This window comes from Larimichthys crocea, chromosome VI (assembly GCF_000972845.2).
Source record: "Larimichthys crocea isolate SSNF chromosome VI, L_crocea_2.0, whole genome shotgun sequence".
Classification (NCBI taxonomy): domain Eukaryota; kingdom Metazoa; phylum Chordata; class Actinopteri; family Sciaenidae; genus Larimichthys; species Larimichthys crocea.
Window position 1 is genome coordinate 20,267,477 of NC_040016.1, and position 20,087 is coordinate 20,287,563.

The following is a 20,087-nucleotide window of genomic DNA, read 5'->3' on the forward strand; positions in this document are numbered from 1 at the left end:
ACTGACATTTTCTAAGCAGATCTGTTTATTTATTATTTATCCAGCAGCCACCACCAACGCTTGTCACATTCACCCACTGACATCACAGACATCAGGGTTCAATATCTTGCTGAATGACACTTCAACTGGAGATGGGGGAGTCAAACCAGCAACCCTCTGATCACCGGACAACAACCTGAACAGCAATGCACTTGTGATACACCCTAATGGAAGAGCACATAGTCACTTTTTGTTTGTTCCCGGTCCAAATCTGATGTTTACATGAATATATCATTTCACACAGTGCTTTATTACTGCCTGTAGTAACCAGCTCAATGTGAAATCAACATTTTATTGTGAAGGACAATAAGGGGGGAGAAAAGAAAGCGGAACCGAAGTGCAGGTGGTTTCACTGGTAAGGTGAGCGACTCCTCCCTCTTCCCTCAGACAAATTTTGTGAGGAAAAGATGGTGGTTTGCTCTTTCGCTCACTGACCTTGTGATTCTGTTTTCCAGGGTTTTTATTAGGAGAGAGTTGAGAGCAGTGAACTCCAACAAAATTCATTTGTTCCTCTAGTTCCACACATTGAAACTCGTAACACAATGTTTTCCTGACTTTTCCTTTTACTCATTTTACTTTTGTGAGGCCGGAGGTGCAACATGGCAGAAAGTTTCAACCTCAGGAGAGCAGCCTTTTAAAAGTGTGCATTATGTTTGATGTAATTATTGTTAAAGTGACAAAGAAAAATGTAAATTACTTACTTACTTTTACTATAAAATAAAAGTTTGGGTGCTAATTTACAGATGATGTCTGTAATTTTACATCAGATCAGTATTTGTGATACTATTTAACATGATGTAATGTTTTTTGAGCCACTGACCTTCAAACGTCTGTGACGTCCCCGCTGATAAACTGACACAGTTATCACTCACCACTTTTCTCTTCTTCAGCTTCACATCCTAATTTTAGTTTTTCTTTCTCTGCCCCGCTCTCTCATTATTATCGCTGTCAGTCTTTTGTCAGATTTAAAATGTGTCGTTCTTTGTCTCTTTTTGTTTCCTCTCTCTCTGAGTCTGATCGTTATTTTCTCTCTGCTGTCTTTCTTTGAAAAGTGTGGCTGTGATGCACAGTCAAGGTGACTCATGATTATCGCAGCATGTGTTTCAAGATCAGGTGCAACCACCTGCTGAAAGGAAGTAAAATATGACTTTTTGAAGCTGTTACAGACTCATTAATTATGCCTCTGGCAGAATGTCTAATTAAATTTAACAAGAAACACGTCAGAGGAATCTCAGAGCGATGAGTTGTGATTTTCTCCATCACATCTATCGACCTCTTCATCGTCTGCCTCTTATTTTCTTGCCAGGAAAGAACTGAGATTGTTTATGTAATTACATAAATTCAACGTATCTTCTGTTTTACGATGTCCTGGAGCATAAAAAGATGATAACGAATAAAGAAACAGCAGAAGCTGAGAGCAGAATACAACACATCATCTGACTTCTAATAAATAATAAACACGCATAGAGGAGGAGGAAGAAGAGATCAGATATCTTCTCATCAGACTGCACACTCACTCATATGTCCGTCCACCATGAGCCGGGTTCTGCTCAAGGTGTCAACCTCTTAAAAGGAAGTTTTAGGAAGGACCAGGACTTACTGGAGAGACTACATAGCCCATCACAGCCTGGGCACACCTAAGGATCCCAGAGGAGGAGCTGGAATATGTTGCTGAGAAGAGGGATGTCTGGAACACACCAGATAAGTGCAAGGAAACTGATGGAGACAAACTATTCTATCCTGTATTTTTTCACCTGTATCTGAAGGTTGAACTGGCTTGTTTAAACATTTCTGCCTCACACTGTGCGCCATTCTCTGCTGCTCTAACTAGCTCTCTGAGAGGGAGCACCGCTGTGACCACAGCATCAAGTACCTGCGGTGTCTGCTACTATATTTACCTCTCAGCACTTCCCCGAGATAAATAAAGAGAAATTGGAACGGCTGTCTGTCCCCTGCCTGCAGGAAAAACATCAGCTTGTTGAGCTGAAGGTAACGAGGAAAGACATCGAGATAAAGAAAAGGTTAGAAAGAAAGAGACAAGATCGGTAATTTGGAGGAGACAAGATGTGGATCATCGGCTGACCTGAGGCGGGCTGAATGACACCTGGGTGCTCCAACAAACCAGCTGTGACCGCATCCACCTGTCAATCAAAGCGTCCACACTCGTAATTCTGCATAAGCCTTAATATAGTTTGAACAGGCCAGACTTCCATATTGGCTTCATAAAATGAAGTAAGTGATGAGGTTTGACCTGCTAGAGTTGAAATCTTTCATCAGAACTGGCTTTAGCTCCTCCGGTCTCAGTGTAAACAGTGAATGTTACCATTAAAAACACAGAGTCTGAGATTTTTTCTTAATTTAAGTTGTTTAATCAACAATCCAAACAAAAACAACTGCAAAGAACCAAACTCTTCTAACGTGTCCACAACAGAAAGACGAGATTTATTTATTTTACGAATAAATAAACTACAAGATGCAGTTTAATGGGATGATATGAATCATAACTTCCTTCAGGCTAGAGAGCAGAGGAGAAGCTCTCTGCAGGCTGTCCAAATGTTACAGACCATGTCTGTTTTTGTTAAAGGTGTGTTAACAGTGTGCTGATGTACCTCTAACACCAGATTTACACAGAGTCGGCTGCTGTCTACACAAGTTATGTACATTAGTTATATGAAATGAAAACTTAGAGAAGAAACCCTCTTAATAAAACATTTTATTCTCTGATGACTAAACCAGATCAAACCCTCGAGGAGGTGAAGATGGCAACTTTTCCCCTGGCTCCTATTGGCTAGAGGACAGGATGTAGCAAACAGGAAGTAGAAAAGCAGGAGACACTGCTGGTTACTACATGAACATGTCGTCGTAGCCAGGTGGAGGCATGTGGTCTGGATCCGGCCTGAGAAACACAAAACACAGATGTGTTAAATCCTGTTGGTGTCACACTGCTGCCAACTGTAGCTGCTGTTAGATGATGGTAGAAGAAGAGGAGGGTTACAGGCATGGAGGATGGAGTCGGTGTTAGCTCACAATACAAGAAATCAATCGGTACGAACAAAAGAGGAACAAACGTGGGTTCCTGCACGAGGCCAACACCGTCTCGGAAAACAGATTTCACAATAAAATCGCCATGACTTCCACAAAATGTACCTGACGCAGCTTCAGCTAAGACAGAAAGAGGACTGCAGACTTTGTCCTCCATCACTTACACTGCAGTCACATTAGGAAGGGGTCACTTTGTGAACAGTATGGCCATGAGACCCAAAACTCTTTGAATTTACATATGAGCACGAGGATATGGTCTTGTGAATGTGAATCTAGGACAGACAGAGGTGTGTGTGTGTGTGTGTGTGTGTGTGTGTGTGTGTGTGTGTGTGTCTCACCCTGGCCTGCGTCGTCCGATTGGTCCAAATGGGTCGAAGCGAGCCCCGGGGGGAACAGCTCCGGGAGGCAGGATGTCTGGTATGCCGCTGGAGGGGTCAAAACCAGAGCGAGGATAGCCCGACCTCAACGGGTCGACGATCATCCCACCGCCGCCGCGAGACCTGAGAGGGGAGGAGCGAAAGAGAGGGAGGGACACGTGAGCAACAAGAGTTTTTTATACTTTCATTCACACATTTTTTCCTCATTAATTCAAGTTTAATTGGTGTTTAATAATTTGGCATTTAGACTTGTGTTGTTGCAGGGAAATGCACTCATCATATCAAACTTTGGGAGTTAATCGTGTGCAAACACTCACTGCAGGACGCTTCAATGGAGAAGCCTGATTGGAGGGCAGATTAAAAAAGCTAACAGTGATCTAAAATGAGAGACTAAACAGACTCGATTGTTTTGGTTTGGCATTGTCTCCGGTGTTCATCCTGCAGCTGTGATATTTGAGGTTTAGAGCTCCGCGTTTAGCTGAACGAGCGGCAGTAATCCTCTGTCTGTTAACTGTTTGCACAAACTGTTCATCGCCCGAAATCCCAGATTAGAACAAAATCACACACACACACTGATGCTTAAATCTATATCTGAAAATAATTTCCATAAAATAATAATAATAATAATAATAATAATTTGTTGGATTTATTCTGAGACAGACTCACCCGAAGGGATCCAGATCGGCTCCTCCGGCTGCGAACGGAGGAAGCATGGGGTCAGGCCTGAAACACACAATAACACACATTAACATCTCTAACAGTATATAAATAAAACACACTTCAGTCTATGGATCCGATTACTTCATGTTTATACATGCTGTTATTGATTGTGTAAACATGGCAGACTCTGTGGAAGTGCACCCACAGCGTCTGTGGATAGAAAAGTCTCATTCTAAGGTAACAAAAACACAAAGATTCCTATTTCCAGGTGATTAAACATTAATGAAAACATAGTTATGATGAATATTATATTCTGTTTCTGTTTCCATATATTGGCTTCATTTTTGAACAGTGATTCGTCTGCAGGGTCTTCCAGAATCTGAATTTAATTTAAACTCGACATTATACATGATTTATCAGACTCATAATCCCAGTTATTGCATTAGTAATTAGAATTATTCACAGTGAATCACACAGACAGACCTGAAGTCTGTTTTCCGCTGCAGGGAAAGAGTTTTTGTGTCTGAATGATCCGTCCAACCTTTGCTGTCGTCTCTGTCTCGACATCTTTTCTAAGCTTGTCCATTTCTCTTCCTCTCCACTCTCATCTTTCTAACCTCCTCCTCCTCCTCCTCTGACACTTTCTGCAGCCCTGACTCAGTTTTTGCTTTCTCATTCATCACTCCTCGTCTCTGTCTCTTTCACTTCTCTCCCCCTCTTTCCGTCTCATCTGTTTCCTCCCTCTTTACATCTTTTCTCTCTCTCTTTCAGATTTTAGTTTACTTTCTCTCCATCTGTCATTGCTCTCATCTTTATCTCCTACTCTTCTCCTCCTCCTCCTCCTCCTCTCTTGTCTCTCCGAGGACGAGGAGGCGACAGCAGCGAGGTCGATAAAATGCTGACATCACCTCACATCTCATCTGATCGGGTCACAGCTAAGAGGACGAGGAGGGGGAGGAGGAGGACGGGCAGATGAGACGATGAGGACAGAAAAACAGAGTGACTGAATCTGTCCTGCAGCGCGCACACACACACACACACACACACACACACAAAACCACAACCACACACACACACACACACACACACACACACACACACACACACGCTGGCAAAGCTCTGCCTTCAGAGCTCTGCTGCTGTTGTCAACCAGCAGCTCATCTGTCTAGACTTTCCACAAGGCACAAGCTCAGCACATTCACATGTCTGTGTGTGTGCATGAATGATGGTTGTGTATTTCTGTGTGCACACACACACACAAGCTTATTTTAAAGTCAAGTCCTTCATATGTTTGCTGTGTTCTTGCTCAGGTCATCGCACCGGGTTCAGACCACATGATCCGACAGATGCAGACCCGTCAAGTGCGGCGATTGATGCTTTTAGTCTGTGTCGTGTATCACGATGGACGAGAATCGACGGCAGATCTGAGACGCTTCATGACGTCCCGAAAACACAGAAAGACGAGCATCTCTTTAGCCAGTCAGCATCGCACACGCCGCCTGGGACGCCATGGTTCGTTTACATTCTTGTTTTTGTTCACCTCCTTCCTGATGACGTCACACAGGTCAGGGATCTATGTGTCGTCTGTCACGTCTCTTTCTGACTCTATTACCACCTGATCCGATACGGTGAACATCTTAACATTCAGACGTATTAGAGTATTAATCACGTGACATTTAAAGCGACAATTCACCCAGAAACATATTTTCAGTCTTATCCAAACAATCTTTATTTGATAATCGAGCTGTGAGTTCAGATTATTTTAATAATCATATAATTATCTGCCATTTATTTCCTCGATTAATCAGTCTATTTTCCAAAACCACAAAGATATTCAGATCGGATTTGTCAATTCATTGATGGTTGTCATTCGCCTCTCTCCCCTTGTTTTCTGCCTGTCACTATCAAACAACAGTTTAAGCACAACCGTGCACACAAAACCAAAAGATAAGTCGGCACCAACGAGGAGATTTCACCCAACACTCGTTAAATCCAGACATGATTTAGTTCCTTATTTTCTCTCTTTTAAAAAAATCAGCCTTTAATTTGTATCACTGATTAAAATGCTAATAAGATAATTAACTAAGATATAAATTACTATTAGAGGATATGTTTACAAGTCTGTCATTACCGACCAGTTTGGCTGTGTTCCCTGGCGAGGATGTCTGGTGGGGATGCGGAGGGGGTCGTCGTCCTCTCCTCTTCGCCTCTGCTCCACCTCCTCGTCCCTCCGACTCTTTGTCTCTGCCCTCTGTCCTGTCGGTCTGTCTCGGGGCGGCAGCAGCTGAGTCCTCACCTTCTCTGACAAACTGTCAGTGTCCTTGAAGACGCTGCAAAAACAAAAACAAAAAACAGAGAAAGGTTGATAATTTTTCTCTTTGAAACATTCAGACTGAATGAAGCTGTTTTTATTTTTATTTAAGTTGTCGAGGCCTCAGTTCTTCATCACCAGTGAAAAGATGCTGATATTTGTCATCGTGACCAATAAAACCATTATGAATAAACAAAGAAGCACACCTGTCAAATGAGCGCAGCTGCTCAGCGTCCACGTGATCGCTGATGTTCACCGTCAGGTCTGTCACCTGCTGTGTGCTGGAGTTCTTCACACACAAACACAAACAGAGGACATGCGTTAAAAATACAGAAACAGACAAAAACAGAAATAAAACCTTTAATAGAAGCAGAGTAACGTGAAGAAACAGAAACAGAACATCAGAACAGATTATCACATCTGTGCCTCGATATCTGAAACAGTTTCTGACGACCTTCAGCGGTCAGTACAAGTCCTCTCGCTGCAGTGATGCACACGTGTACTCTGTACACTGTGATGTCACTGCTAGTTTAAACTTTTAACCAGTAAAGGTGAAACATACAGATAGCCGTGCTGCTTAGTCTATGAGCTCAGAGCAACGAGGGAGTGTTTGCATCGATACCAGAGGCGCTTTGGACTTCAGGAGAGAGGAAGCCCTCAGGGGAATGCACACCGGAATAGGCACAAGTACTGGAGGAGGTAACCAAGCTCAGCAGAGGCTAAGAGACTGAAAAGGACCAGCGAGGGAGCTGAGTCTGTATCTGTCTATGATGAACGAGATTGTCTGCCGTCCCCTCAGTGCTGATATGAAACAGTCAACTGAAGGTCAACTTGTTTTCTGTTGAGTGTATTCGACTTGCTCGACCTACCATCAGGTTGAAGATCAGCGTGGAGTCGACAACGATGGCTTTGAGCATGAATTGGGTGTCACCGTCTTTGGCTTTATATCGCAGACTGTACAACTCCTTGTTGCTGCTCCAGTCAGCGGGCAGCAGCTCTGACTTCTTGTCACTGCTGCGGGGCTGGAGGTGAGAGAGGGACAGAAGAACAGCAAAATATACAGGATTAAAAAGAGTGTGATAACAGTGTTGTTGTAGTCGGAACCACCTAAACCAAGACCAAGTCATGACCAAGGCAGGAGCAGAGCGAGTAAAGACCAAAGCAGACAGTAGTGCTGTAATACTACACACACTGTACCAGACCGGCTCTGGGTCGGCTTGGAAAGGCTCGGGGGCGAAGGTGCACCCTCCCACCCGGACCTCGCCACTTCCCGGGGCCGTGGACTTAGTGCTTGCTGCGCCCTCTCCGGGGCTCACCCCCGGGGACAGGGCCCCCTCGCCCCCGGTGCAACTGTCGAATCGCAACTCATCGCAACTTTCACTTTCTCCCGCAACAAAAATGTAAAATGCACCGCAACTTTCACCGCATTTTTTTTGAAAACCTCATGCAACATCAGGCATTTTAGGCCACAACTATTTCAGAAAAGGCGAAATCCTGGTGGGATTGTTTAATGCAGGGGCTCCCAAACCTTTTAGCCCCTCGACCCTCAAAACAACGATCCCAGTGATTTGCGATTACATTACATTGCATTTAGCAGATGCTTTTATCCAAAGCGACTTACAGAGGAGGACATAAGCTGAGAAAGGTGTAAAGGAGCACAGAGTAGTTGTTAGTTTTGTTAGTTTTGTTGAAACTTGTTGAACATTCCACCATTTGGGGACGACCACAGAGAAGAGTTTAGAGTGACCTCGCTTTGCGAGAGGCGAGGGTACAACTAGACGGTTTGTATGAGCGGAGCGTAACGCCCTGGTCGGGACGTGAGCCTTTAGTAAGACGCTGAGATAGGCAGGAGCAGATCCTGAGATGGTTTTGCGACCTCCTACTATCCCCAGATGTCAGATGATTCGTCCTTGCTACCTGCTGTAATGTTAATGTTGTTGTTGCTGCTAATGTCGTCAACCTGCCAAGGGTCAGACGGGCCAAAGAAAATCGAAAGGCTCTTATTTTAAATCCAACTACTTTTTTTAATGTTTTGGTACAATTATGGCCTAAATATGCTATTTCTACAAGTTTTTAAATTTGATTTGATTTCTGAAAACTCATAATTTTATCAGTCATTGTAATTGTACAATATGTTTGTGTTGATTTGTTCTGTACACGTCCTCTGTGGCTCTTCCTGAGGTTTCTTCCACCTTTTTCCTCACTCGAACCGAGGGTCTAAGGACAGATTGTAAAGCCCTCCGAGGCAAAATGTACTTTGTGACTTTGGGCTATGCAAATAAAATCTGATTTCATTTGAAAACCATCTCCCTCCCTGGCTGCCTCAGTGGTTTAATGTGCAGCAGGATGCTGCAGATGTTGCCGTCTCCTTTGAAGCCGTCTGCAGGGACTGATGATGATGAAGGAGGAGAAGGAGAAGGCTGGCTCTGTCACATCACACACAAAGCTCTCCAGGTGATGATGAAACACCGAGTCATAACAACACAGGTGTGTTTTTCAGTATGACTGCTCCCACGTGACGCGTCAGCTGGCTAAACATGACATGACAGTTTTTTAATCTCCTCTTTATAACATCTGTACTCCATGAATCAAACACGACAGCTGCTTGAAACAAACACTGACATGTAAATAAAGTCTGTCTGAAGCTACGTGAGCTCGGTCACACACGGCGGCTCAGTCAGGGGGAGCTAACGTTGAGCCGTTAGCCGTTAGGACCGGACTCCGTTCACAAACCGACGGTTTTAACGTTTAACTGAAAAGTACAGGCTGATAACTTTAATAAAAACAAACCGAACTGTCGCTGCTGAACAGTTAAAACACCGATAATTAATTCGGCTTGTGACTAACACACAGAGCAGCTGTTGTTGTGGCTCAGAAATCTGCTTTAACTGTCACAGGTTCCGGTTCGTAGCTCACCTCGTCCCCGCAGCCGACACACCTGTACCCGCTCTTTATCACGTCCCAGTGCACGAAGCACACGACGGCGTCCTGCGGACAGGTGATGCCGTCAGACACGCAGGTGTACAACACCTCCAGACCCGCCATGCTTCTTTACTGTAACGACGGTAACGACAGTTTCATGTCCGAGAAATGAAAACGAAACTCTGCAACACATCCGGTCTGCGCCTTTCAGTGTAAAAGCACCGGTTAGGTTGTCACATAAACAATAAAAATAAAAGTCATAAAAAGCTGAATTTGGTTTATTGCCAAGTAAGTTTGTGCATACAGTGAATTTATAATGGTAAATAAATCAGAATCAGAATCAGAAATACTTTAATAATAATAATAATTTATTTTTGGTAATAATCCAGGTAAACAAACAAACAAAAACAATATATATAAATATATATATATAGATATATATATATATATCGTGTTTAGTGTTGGTATCTTAATTCTATGCATATAAATATATTTTATATATTGAGGCTGAACTTGCAGGTTGCATCCGCTTAGTCCTCATATAGCAAGAAATGGCTCTGGACACAGGAACGGTTTTCTTCCCACAGGCTGTCACTGTGATGAGCTGTTAAAACCAGACAAGCAGTGAAAATAACATTATATAACCTGTGCAATAACCTGCAAATCTGTGCAATACCTGCTCATTATGATTTATTTATTTATCCACTGTCCACAGAAAAAATATATTATTTATCATTAATAATAGTTCTTCATGATGTATTGAATGGTAATGTGTCAGCTGCTGCAAACAGACTAAATCAATTTAATTTAATTTATTTTAATCTGAGTGAATTTAGTTTTAATGAAATAAAAGCATCCTCAGCAGAAACCCTGTGTTGGTGTGTGTGTCTAACTTTACAGCTGAGCTCTGTCAACTGTGTTTTCATCCAACACATGGTGAAAGCATGCTCAGGATACATGGTTCCACTTTGTAAAAACGATAGATAGATAGATAGATAGATAGATAGATAGATAGATAGATAGATAGATAGATAGATAGATAGATAGATAGATAGATAGATAGATAGATTATTGATCCTGAGGGAAGCAGCATGAGACACTGTAAACATACATTAAAGTTAACATATAAGATAATATAAGGATATATTTTTAGGATATTTAGGAGCAGAAATCTTTAAAATGTTCCACTTCCAGCTTCTCTAATGTGGATTTGCTTTGTTTGATGTCATTAGATTTGGGGTGATTACTTTGACATTTTTCAACATTTTCTCACTTTAAACAGATTAAACGATTACTTTATTAATCAAAGAAATAATAGATAGATAGATAGATAGATAGATAGATAGATAGATAGATAGATAGATAGATAGATAGATAGATAGAAGTCTACTTCCCTGCCTAACAAAACTAACAAAACTAACAACTACTCTGTGCTCCTTTACACCTTTCTCAGCTTATGTCCTCCTCTGTAAGTCGCTTTGGATAAAAGCGTCTGCTAAATGCAATGTAATGTAATGTCATGTAATGTACTAATGTTTTAAATGTAAAACGAGTCAACAAAGAGTTAAAAATGAATAATTAGCGTTAATAAGCAACTGAAAAAACAGAAATATATCTTTGTACAAGCAGTACAAAGTGTTTGCCATTCACGAATTATAAAAAATAAAATAAAACAATTCAAATAAATAAAATAATAATAATAATAATAATAATAATAATAATAATAATAATAATAATAATAATAATAAATAATAAAATAGTTTTTTATTTTCTTCCGGTTCAAAAGCAAAAACAAAAGACTCCATTTCCCATCGTGCACCTCGCAGGGCGGAGAGCACTTCCTTGTCAACATGGCGGCTCCCTTGACTCTGCTCCTGGTGGTCGCCGTCACGGTCCGTGCCGCGCTGTACCGGTCCAGTTTAGCGGACCTGATATCGGAGCGGGTGGAGGTGGTGTCCCCGCTGACCGCCTGGAAGAGAGGTAAGCCCGGGTCCGGCAGCTGTTTAGCGGGCAGCTCGCCTGTGAAGCGCCGCCGTGCTGCTGTGTGTTCCTCCTCGGCTCGGTTATTGAATGAAGCAGACTCCGTCAGACTCAGATCTGACTCTGAATGCGACATTTACAGAGCTGTGAGATGAAAACACATCATCTGTGTTGGGTTTAATGTCTCTGATCAGTTTTACTCTCATCTCTGGTGAAGCTGCAGCAACAAGCAGCAGAGCAGCTCAGTCTGACCCGGTTTAACTCCAGTGCTGCTCTGAAGTACAAATACAAGTGTTACTGCAGTTCTTATCAAACCATTGTACATGTTACTGCGTTAGGCTTATCTGACAGCAGCTTCTAGTGTGCATGAGTATTATTATTAACCCACTGTTGATGTTGCTGTAGTTCAACCTGCAGGAATATCCATCCATTCATTTAGATGTAGGGGGTACACCAGGTCATCACAGACCACTGACAGTCACATACACACCTATGGTTAATTTACTGATCATAAACCTGTTAGGTGCATTTGGACGTGGGGAGAACATGCAAGTGACGATCAGGAGAACCTCGTTGTTACGGACCTCAAGGGCTCGCAAGGCCCGAAAAACATATTTAAAGAAAACATAAAGACAAAAGTTGTCATTAAACCAATAATAATTTCTATTAATTCAAAAACAAATGAAATAATTCCCCATGAAAACAACCAAACTAAAGGGTCGGAGGTTCCTGGCCGAAACAAACAAAACGAGAGAGAGAACACTGAGCCAGCCGACGGCCGTCGCACCCAGCATCCACTCCCAAACCAAGCCTGCCTAAAACCCACTACCTAAATGAAAAGAAAAGACCCCCCAAAGAACCCCCGAACCAAAACTAAAATAACAAAACCCAAGAGAGAGGAAAAGGGGTGGGAAGAAACAAACACACACAGTTCTACTTCCTGGCCACACGTAACACTCGTTAACACCAAACGAGCTCCGGTTCTGTTCAGGATTCTTGTCAGGAACAAACCTGTGTGATCTGTCAGAGTACTCGGTTTGACAAAGACCTTTTTAAAATGTAACACGGATCCTTTCTAGTCTTTTTCAGAGAGAGCTGCACTCATTAGTTGATTAGTCGTCAACTGTTAAACTAATCTGATTACACTGGGGGACACGGTTTTTGTTGAGTTAGGTCTGTCAGCTGTTTTTAACTCATTTCTGGATGCGGAATCCAAGTTTTTGAACTAAAGGATCCCGTTTTCTTAAAAAATATGAAAAATACTGTACTGAACAGATATGTGCTTGTCTTCACTAAATAAAAGTAACAGTCTGTGCAATGATCTTTTTGCTCTTGCCAAACCACGGGGATACCAAATGCCAACTTTTCACGTGTTCCTTTGGTCCACATCCGTAAACTCTCCACACACTGCTTGCACACTGGCTTGTTGTCTTGATCACAGAGTTTTACTTTAAAATATGCAAAATAAGCTCGTTTGACAGATGCACTGATGTTTGCTTTCCTCTGACTTGGAATGGTGAAACTAGCACAGATACAGCAAAAAGAGTCAGGATTGTTTAGGCGTTTACGACGAGTCGTAGCAGGAGCAGACATGATCGGGAACAAAGGAAATATATACCTATGTAAATAAAACACTAAGATCTTTGAAAACTACAAAAACAGCATAAAACCAAACAGAACTTACAACGGTATGCCCATGGTGACAAGGTGAAAAGAAAAGCCAGCGTAAATGTAAATGTACTTTATTTATACAGCCCTTTACAACAGTCCTTTCGGTGTACCAAAGTGCTTTACAGTAGACAATAAATAACGAGAACAATAGGTAAAAAACAAACAAAATAAAAACAATAAAATGCAACAAAATCGAATAAGAAATGATAAAAGTGTCATCATACTACTGGGTGTTAAAAGCCATCCTGAATAAGTGGGTTTTTAGCTTGGATTTAAAAAGGCCCAGGTCAGAAACGAGACGCATCTCGACAGGGAGCTTATTCCAGAGCCTGGGGGCGGCAACGGAAAACGCTCGGTCACCCCAGTGTTTATATTTTGACCTGGGCACTTCCAGCGACAGTTGATCTTTGGACCTCAGAGCTCTAGTAGGATTGCGGACAGTTAAAAGCTCAGATAAATATGAAGGGGCGAGGCCGTTAAGAGCTTTAAAAACAAATGTTAAAAGTTTAAAATAAATTCTATAAAGGACAGGAAGCCAATGAAGGGATATAAGAACAGGAGTGATGTGCGCACGTTTGTTGGTGTCAGTTAAAAGACGGGCAGCAGCGTTTTGCACGACTTGAAGTCGACTGAGGGATGACTGGGAGACACCAACATAAAGTGCATTACAATAATCTAACCTAGAGCTTATTAAAGCATGGATGGCTTTCTCTAGGTCGTGACGGCTTAAAAACATTTTTACTTTGGCCAGGAGACGCAACTGAAAGAAACTAGTCCTAACAACGTTGTTGATATGTTTGTCAAACCTGAGGTGACTGTCGAAGGTCACTCCCAGGTTTCTGACGGTTGAATTCAGCTTAGAGGACAGGGTGCCGAGGCCAGCCGTCGCAGTATTCCCAAATACAATACACTCAGTTTTGTCATCGTTTAAATGAAGAAAGTTTTGAGCCAACCTCTGCTTAATATCGGCAATACAAGCAAACAAAGAACATTGACCATTGCTGTTTGGCTTCACTGGCAGATAGATTTGTATGTCGTCTGCGTAACAGTGAAAAGAAAGGTTGTGCCTAGCTATAATTGACCCAAGTGGTAATATGTACAAGGAGAATAGTATAGGGCCAAGAATAGATCCTTGTGGAACTCCACAGGAGAGAGGGGCAATGGAGGAGGACAGGTCACCAACCATAACAGAGAAGGTTCTACCTTCCTCTTCATTCTACTATGCCAGCTTTCTGTCTGCAGATATTGATAGTACTGACCTATTGGGAGCTGCACACACCTCTCACCGCAATGTCTCAATTGTGACTGCACAAACAAGTTTCCACGTAGCTGTAGATGAGTCCAATCGTGATCAGCTGGCAAGTCTTACTACAGCTGATCAGTGGAACTTTTTTGGAATCAGCATAAAAATCAAACTCAACAGAAATTTGTTTTCAAATTGTTCCCCAGTGTAATCGATTAATCATTTTGAGTTACTTTTGAAGAAAAAAAAAGGTCTAAAATCTTTGATTTAAGCTTCTCAGATGTGAATGTCCTCCAGTGTCTTTAGTCCTCCGTGACAACAAACTGAACACGTTTGGGTTGTGGGAAATTGTTTTCTGACATTGACTCATGGACCAAAGCAGAAAAAGAAACAGATTGTGTGAAGGTGCAGCTGTTTGTGCAGCATGGGGTAGATGTGGATTTTCAGCCCTTCATGAATTGTTCATTAGGCAGTCAGAGGCTCTGTAGCTGAGTGCATTAAGAGAGGAGAGAACATGACATGACTGTCGTTACGTGACGTGTTTTTAACGTTTGTTTTTGTTGGCAGTTGTTGAAGGTTTGGCTCTGCTTGACCTGGGTGTGTCGCCGTACTCTGGAGATGTTTTCCATGAGGTGAGACACACACACACACACACACACACACACACACACACACACACACACACACACACACACACACACACGTGACATCATTAGCTCTGTCCTCATCGTCACTTTTATTGTGTCCGGTTGATTCAATGACTAGAATCTCTGCAAACGGTGTCGTCTCACTGTCCAGACACCGCTGTGCACGTGAGAGAGGACGAGAGGCGTTGATTAAAAAACGCTGACGAGCACCTAGTTAATAAGCTTAACAAGCAGTGGTGCAGTGGTGCTTCAGGATATTTGTGCCCCAGGTTTGACCTCTCAGACTGTCCGACCTCAGTTTCCCGCTTCGTTGCTGTTTGTTGCAATGAAAACCCAACTCTGCACACACACACTGCTGTTTGGATATGTTTGTGCTCTGATCCCTCTGATGTCTTTTCCCTCCTCAGACTCCGCTCATCATTTACCTCTTTCACTTTCTGGTCGACTATGCAGAGATAACGTTCATGGTGAGTGCAAAGAACATTGAACCAGCAGACGTTTCTCTTTCGAGCTGCAGTAAAACGACATTTTAAGCATTGCTCATACTTTTTTTTTTTCTGAATATGCGGGAGGATTTTCTGTAACGTGAGCCATGTTAGGAAAGCTCTGCTGCTCTCCCTGTGATGAGAAAGTTCTTCCTCCATATATAATTATTTGTCTTTCCGTCTCTGTAGTTAGCGGATGTGATCACTGCCGTGGCTCTCTACATGGCGGTGACAGACTACAACAAACAAGTGGTAAGAAAACAGGAAAAAAATACAAATATCTGGATTTTAGAGGAAAATTTCAGGACTTTTCAACCTGATACGTTTGTTGTTGAAGTGAAATCATATGCTGGTAAACACATTAAAGCTGTAACATGGTACAGATGTGATGATTATGGACCCAACGATAAATATTATACAACAACATTCTCCTTTCGCTGTTACATTGCAGAGCTATGATCAATAAATTATGTCGTTTTTACAGATTTATTATTAGAAAATGAGACTAACAAACTGAAATGAAGTGACGTATCTGATATCTGTCTCAGTTCAGGAAGCAGAAGTTTGCCTTGGAGGCAGACCTCTACCCGCTGGACTGTCTGGAGCTCATCAGAAGCCCAAAAGAAATGTACTACATCCCTCTCAAAGTGGCCATGTTGTAAGTACCACACACACACACACACACAGAGCACATTAAGCTGTGTCTGTGTCGAGCATGACTGCAGACTCTTCTTGTGCTCGTTCTCTTGTCACAGCTACCTGTTGAACCCGTTCACCATCCTGTCCTGCGTCGCCAAGTCGACCTGCGGTCTGAACAACGCCGCCATCGCCCTCTTCATCCTCACCACCATAAAAGGTGATTTTTTTTAAATATAAACTTTCCTCTCACGTCAACCTTTTTCACACGAGATGTAACCCGCTAATAAATCTCACGGCGGGTGCAGAGAGGAGGCAGAGCAGCGTCTACAGGCGACATCACAATCGATAACGGATGAGACGACGGCCTTAATGATCTGCTTCCTGCTGACCTAATCAGCTCTGTTTCTGTACAAATATCCTTTTTTTTCTGCCGCAGCTTGCTCACGAGTACGTCAGTGATTGATGTGAGTTTCAGTGATTCTGTTTGTGTTGCAGGAAACGTTTTGCTGAGTGCCATATTTCTGTCCTTGGCCACATATCAGTCCATCTATCCTCTCACTCTGTGCGCTCCAGCGCTGCTGTACTTCATGCAGGTACGTACACGTGCAGCTCGTTTCCATCGTTTTGTGTCACCACTTCCTTTCTCACTGTGTCTCTCCTCCTTTCTTCAGTATTAGAATATGATTCACAGGATTTATGCCTGTCACTAATGTGTTTCGTTGTTTCTCCTCGCCCAGCGTAAGTACATCCCGGTGAACTTTCGGCGGGCCAGCTTCTGGTGGTTCATCGCGCAGTACGCCTTCATGTACCTGGGCAGCCTGTTCGTCATCGTCGGTCTCTCCTTCTTCCTGCTCGGCTCGTGGGACTACCTGCCGTCTGTCTACGGCTTCATGTGAGTGATGATCCCTGTGGGCATGATACTGGTAGTTATGTGTTTGTGATTAAAACTGATTACTGCTCGTGCTGTATGTTGTGTGTTTTCCCTCCCTCCAGTCTCTCAGTACCGGACCTGACCCCGAACATCGGCCTCTTCTGGTATTTCTTCGCAGAGATGTTTGAACACTTCCGCCTCTTCTTCCTCTGCGTCTTCCAGATCAACGTCTTCTTCTACACCATCCCTCTGTCCATTAAACTCAAGTAAGTCCTCCGCTTCCCTCACACATCGTCTGTCCCTCTGTTGATGCAATTAAGAGACTAAATTCTGTTTAAATGTTTGTGTGTTTTACAGGGAGCATCCGGTGTTTCTGATCTTCATGCAGTTAGCTGTGATCTCCATCTTTAAGTCGTACCCCACCGTGGGAGACCTTGCTCTCTACATGTCCTTCCTTCCTGTCTGGAGTCACCTACACAGATGTGAGTGAATCGATGAAGCATTAATATTTGTCGTTATATGTAACGCAGAGGCGTAACGGTCTCTTTGTTTCTCCTGTTCAGTCTTGAGGAACATCTTCCTCGTGTCCTGCGTCCTGCTCGCCTGTTCGGCTCTGTTCCCTGTTCTCTGGCACCTCTGGATCTACGCCGGCAGCGCCAACTCCAACTTCTACTACGCCATAACGCTGCTGTTCAACGTGGCACAGGTAGGACGGACGGAACCAGGGAGAATTTATTGAAGAGCCGAAGACGTGATCTGCTTTTTCTCAAAATATATCTGATAATTATTATTTTGTATTTGTTCTTTTCAGTTTGAGCTTAAATAATCTGTGTCCTCGTGGTTATTTCCCCTCAGATTCTGCTGGTGTCGGATTATTTCTACGCTTTCTTGAGGAGGGAACACCATCTCACCTATGGACTGTACCTGAAGAGGAAAGATGGCTCCGAGGCGACACTGGTTCTTAAATAGAAACACAGACAAACACCGCCTCTACCAGGAAGCGAGAGAAAGTGCTCGAGGTCTCACTTATCCTCACAGGGAACAAACACAAACTGAGGAGGATGGAAAGACTTTGAAAGCCACACCGGTCCTCAGACAGAACATTGGCACGCGTGCAGGAAGTGTGCCCACGGTACCACGTCATATGCAAACTGCAAGACACACAACATACAACATGACAGACACATGTACAGATGGGATGTAGGGACGTGGCTGCAACCACGTGAAACAAACAAACAACTCTCTGTCCTCTTTTCACTCTCTCCTCTGGGCCGCTCTTATTTTGAAGCCTCACTCTGCCTGGAACCTGCGCCTGCAGAGGTTGGAATTTTATTTTGAAGCCTTGTCACACTGAGAATTTTATTTTGACACTCTGTTTAATCTGCAGCTTTGTCCTGGGGAGGGTTTTATTTTAAAACTAGTCTGAAGCAGATTTTTTATTTTCTGGATGGAAACGTCACTCTGGGGAGGCTTTTATTTTGAAGCCTTGTTCCTCCTTAAACACCAAAAAAGTTAGAGCAATATGGGAACCCCCCGTTGATTTGATAATTCCTGATATCCAGCTCTCTTGCTCACGTTTGTTTGGTTACTATTTAAGTCTGTCTGTAAGCCTTTTGCCCTAATCTGACACAGTCTGCTGTTTAATGAACAAACTTTAGATTATCAGCGTTGCCTCTCATCTCAAGTGAAAACCAGTCGAACCAATACTAACCTCATCACAGTACATGATGTGATCGCTTCAGCTGCCTGAATCAGAGTCGGGATACTGATCTCTAAACTGTAGACTGAGTGAGTCCGACAAAGACAACAGTGAATGTGTTTCATGGACTTACTGAAGTGCTTAAATTCATTTTGTGTTTTCTGCATGTCAGACTTACAGCTTCATAAATTTGAATCCCAAGTTTTCACAAAGGACACAATTCCCGCTAGTAGTCAAAATTCGGACTCATAAAGTTCCACCAAATGAAGTTTCATATTTTTCTCTATTTCTGCATGCAAGTTAATATAATAAAAGTTATTGTAACATTTAGATGAATTAATTTTAAATGAATCATTCCCTGTTATAAATTGTTTCAGGGTTCAGGATGGGAAGTTACACGTACGTGTAGTGCGGCCTCTCCTTTAATCTGCAAACTTCGACTTTAATGAAGAATCTCATGCTCACAAAACATCTGTACCTGTAGGCGAAGCTACTGACACACATCTGCCTAAAAACCTTTGATTAATTCTTTAATTCGCACCCTGAAATTAAGCCTTAAACAGCCTCAGAAGTGTTGGTGTAATGTTTCATTTTCTATGTTTTTGTTCAATAATTGGTTTCTCCTGGCCTTCCTGTAAAAAACAAGATGAGCAACAACAAATACGCACAAAAAAAGACGAGCATTTGAACATCTGCACCTGAATGTGTTTTTATTTAAACTGGTTTTCATGTGAAATGACGGTAAGATCGATGACTCTGCAGATACCAGTCGCTTCAGTTGCTTTCTTAAATGTGATCCACGTTTTATAAACTACTGATCTGAAGGTCAACAGTCGCCATTTTGATACCAATGATTGAAAATTTGATATTATTTATTTGCTGCACTACAAAAAACTTTTGTTTTTCTTTCTTTCATAAAAAAATGGAGGATCTCTTGTTTTGTTTTGATACTGTACAAATGAATGTTTTGTTTTGTTAAAGATATTCAGGGTTGGAAATGGGGCGATGTTATATTTGATGAATGAGACATGAACATGTCGTGAATAATGATTATTAAACTTGAGGTGTTGATTTCATCTGTCTGTTCTTAATCGTGTGGGAGAGTAGCAACATGTTGTGTGGTTCGGGAGGTGGAACGTAGAACCACGACGCTCCAGTCTGCATGTCAAAGTGTCCTCGAGCAAGATAATAATAATTAATTAATTAATAATAATAATTAATTAAATAATTTGCTCCCTAAAACTGATGAGCGTTTGGCACCTTGCATTGCAGCCAGTGTATGAATGAGATATGGTCAGAAAAGACTACAGTAGAAAGGCGCTTATATAAGTACAGGCCATTTACTATTTACATTTACAGGAGCCCAGAATGGACAAACCAGGGTGAGACGAGGGGGTTTAAGTCAGCAACTGCACAACTTGATGCCACCAAATCCAACACACCGGTACTTTAAAGCAGGAGAAACTATGGTGGCCCAAAGCAGGACTCCATGAAGAAGTGC

General features: G+C 42.5%; 2 protein-coding genes across 2 annotated transcripts; one reads left to right on the forward strand and one right to left on the reverse strand.

The window, feature by feature from the left end:
• Positions 1 to 2,448: 2,448 nt before the first annotated feature.
• On the reverse strand, positions 2,449 to 9,561 carry psmf1 (proteasome inhibitor subunit 1). The gene is made up of 7 exons (XM_010747118.3): positions 9,346 to 9,561; positions 7,299 to 7,451; positions 6,636 to 6,718; positions 6,254 to 6,448; positions 4,125 to 4,181; positions 3,420 to 3,581; positions 2,449 to 2,935 (listed from the first exon to the last, which is right to left on the reverse strand). The coding sequence occupies exons 1-7, from the start codon at positions 9,472 to 9,474 to the stop codon at positions 2,884 to 2,886; spliced, it is 831 nt and encodes a 276-aa protein (XP_010745420.1). The 5' UTR covers positions 9,475 to 9,561; the 3' UTR covers positions 2,449 to 2,883.
• Positions 9,562 to 11,162: 1,601 nt separating this feature from the next.
• Positions 11,163 to 19,662, forward strand: pigu (phosphatidylinositol glycan anchor biosynthesis, class U). Its single transcript, XM_019272688.2, has 12 exons — positions 11,163 to 11,331; positions 14,813 to 14,877; positions 15,300 to 15,359; positions 15,567 to 15,629; positions 15,926 to 16,035; positions 16,133 to 16,233; positions 16,512 to 16,609; positions 16,754 to 16,908; positions 17,010 to 17,153; positions 17,245 to 17,369; positions 17,451 to 17,593; positions 17,743 to 19,662. Exons 1-12 carry the CDS (start codon positions 11,202 to 11,204, stop codon positions 17,854 to 17,856), a joined length of 1,308 nt encoding a protein of 435 aa, XP_019128233.2. The 5' UTR covers positions 11,163 to 11,201; the 3' UTR covers positions 17,857 to 19,662.
• Positions 19,663 to 20,087: the final 425 nt, after the last annotated feature.

Coding starts and splice junctions, on each gene's coding strand:
- psmf1 (XM_010747118.3), bottom strand. CDS start 9,474: ATGGCGGGTCTGGAGGTGTTGTACACCTGCGTGTCTGACGGCATCACC. Junction 6,719..7,298: donor CGCTGATCTTCAACCTGATG/GTAGGTCGAGCA, acceptor TTGTGTGTGAAG/AACTCCAGCACACAGCAGGT. Junction 4,182..6,253: donor CAGGGAACACAGCCAAACTG/GTCGGTAATGAC, acceptor TGTGTGTTTCAG/GCCTGACCCCATGCTTCCTC.
- pigu (XM_019272688.2), top strand. CDS start 11,202: ATGGCGGCTCCCTTGACTCTGCTCCTGGTGGTCGCCGTCACGGTCCGT. Junction 16,610..16,753: donor CGCTGCTGTACTTCATGCAG/GTACGTACACGT, acceptor CTCCTCGCCCAG/CGTAAGTACATCCCGGTGAA. Junction 17,154..17,244: donor CCTCTGTCCATTAAACTCAA/GTAAGTCCTCCG, acceptor TGTGTTTTACAG/GGAGCATCCGGTGTTTCTGA.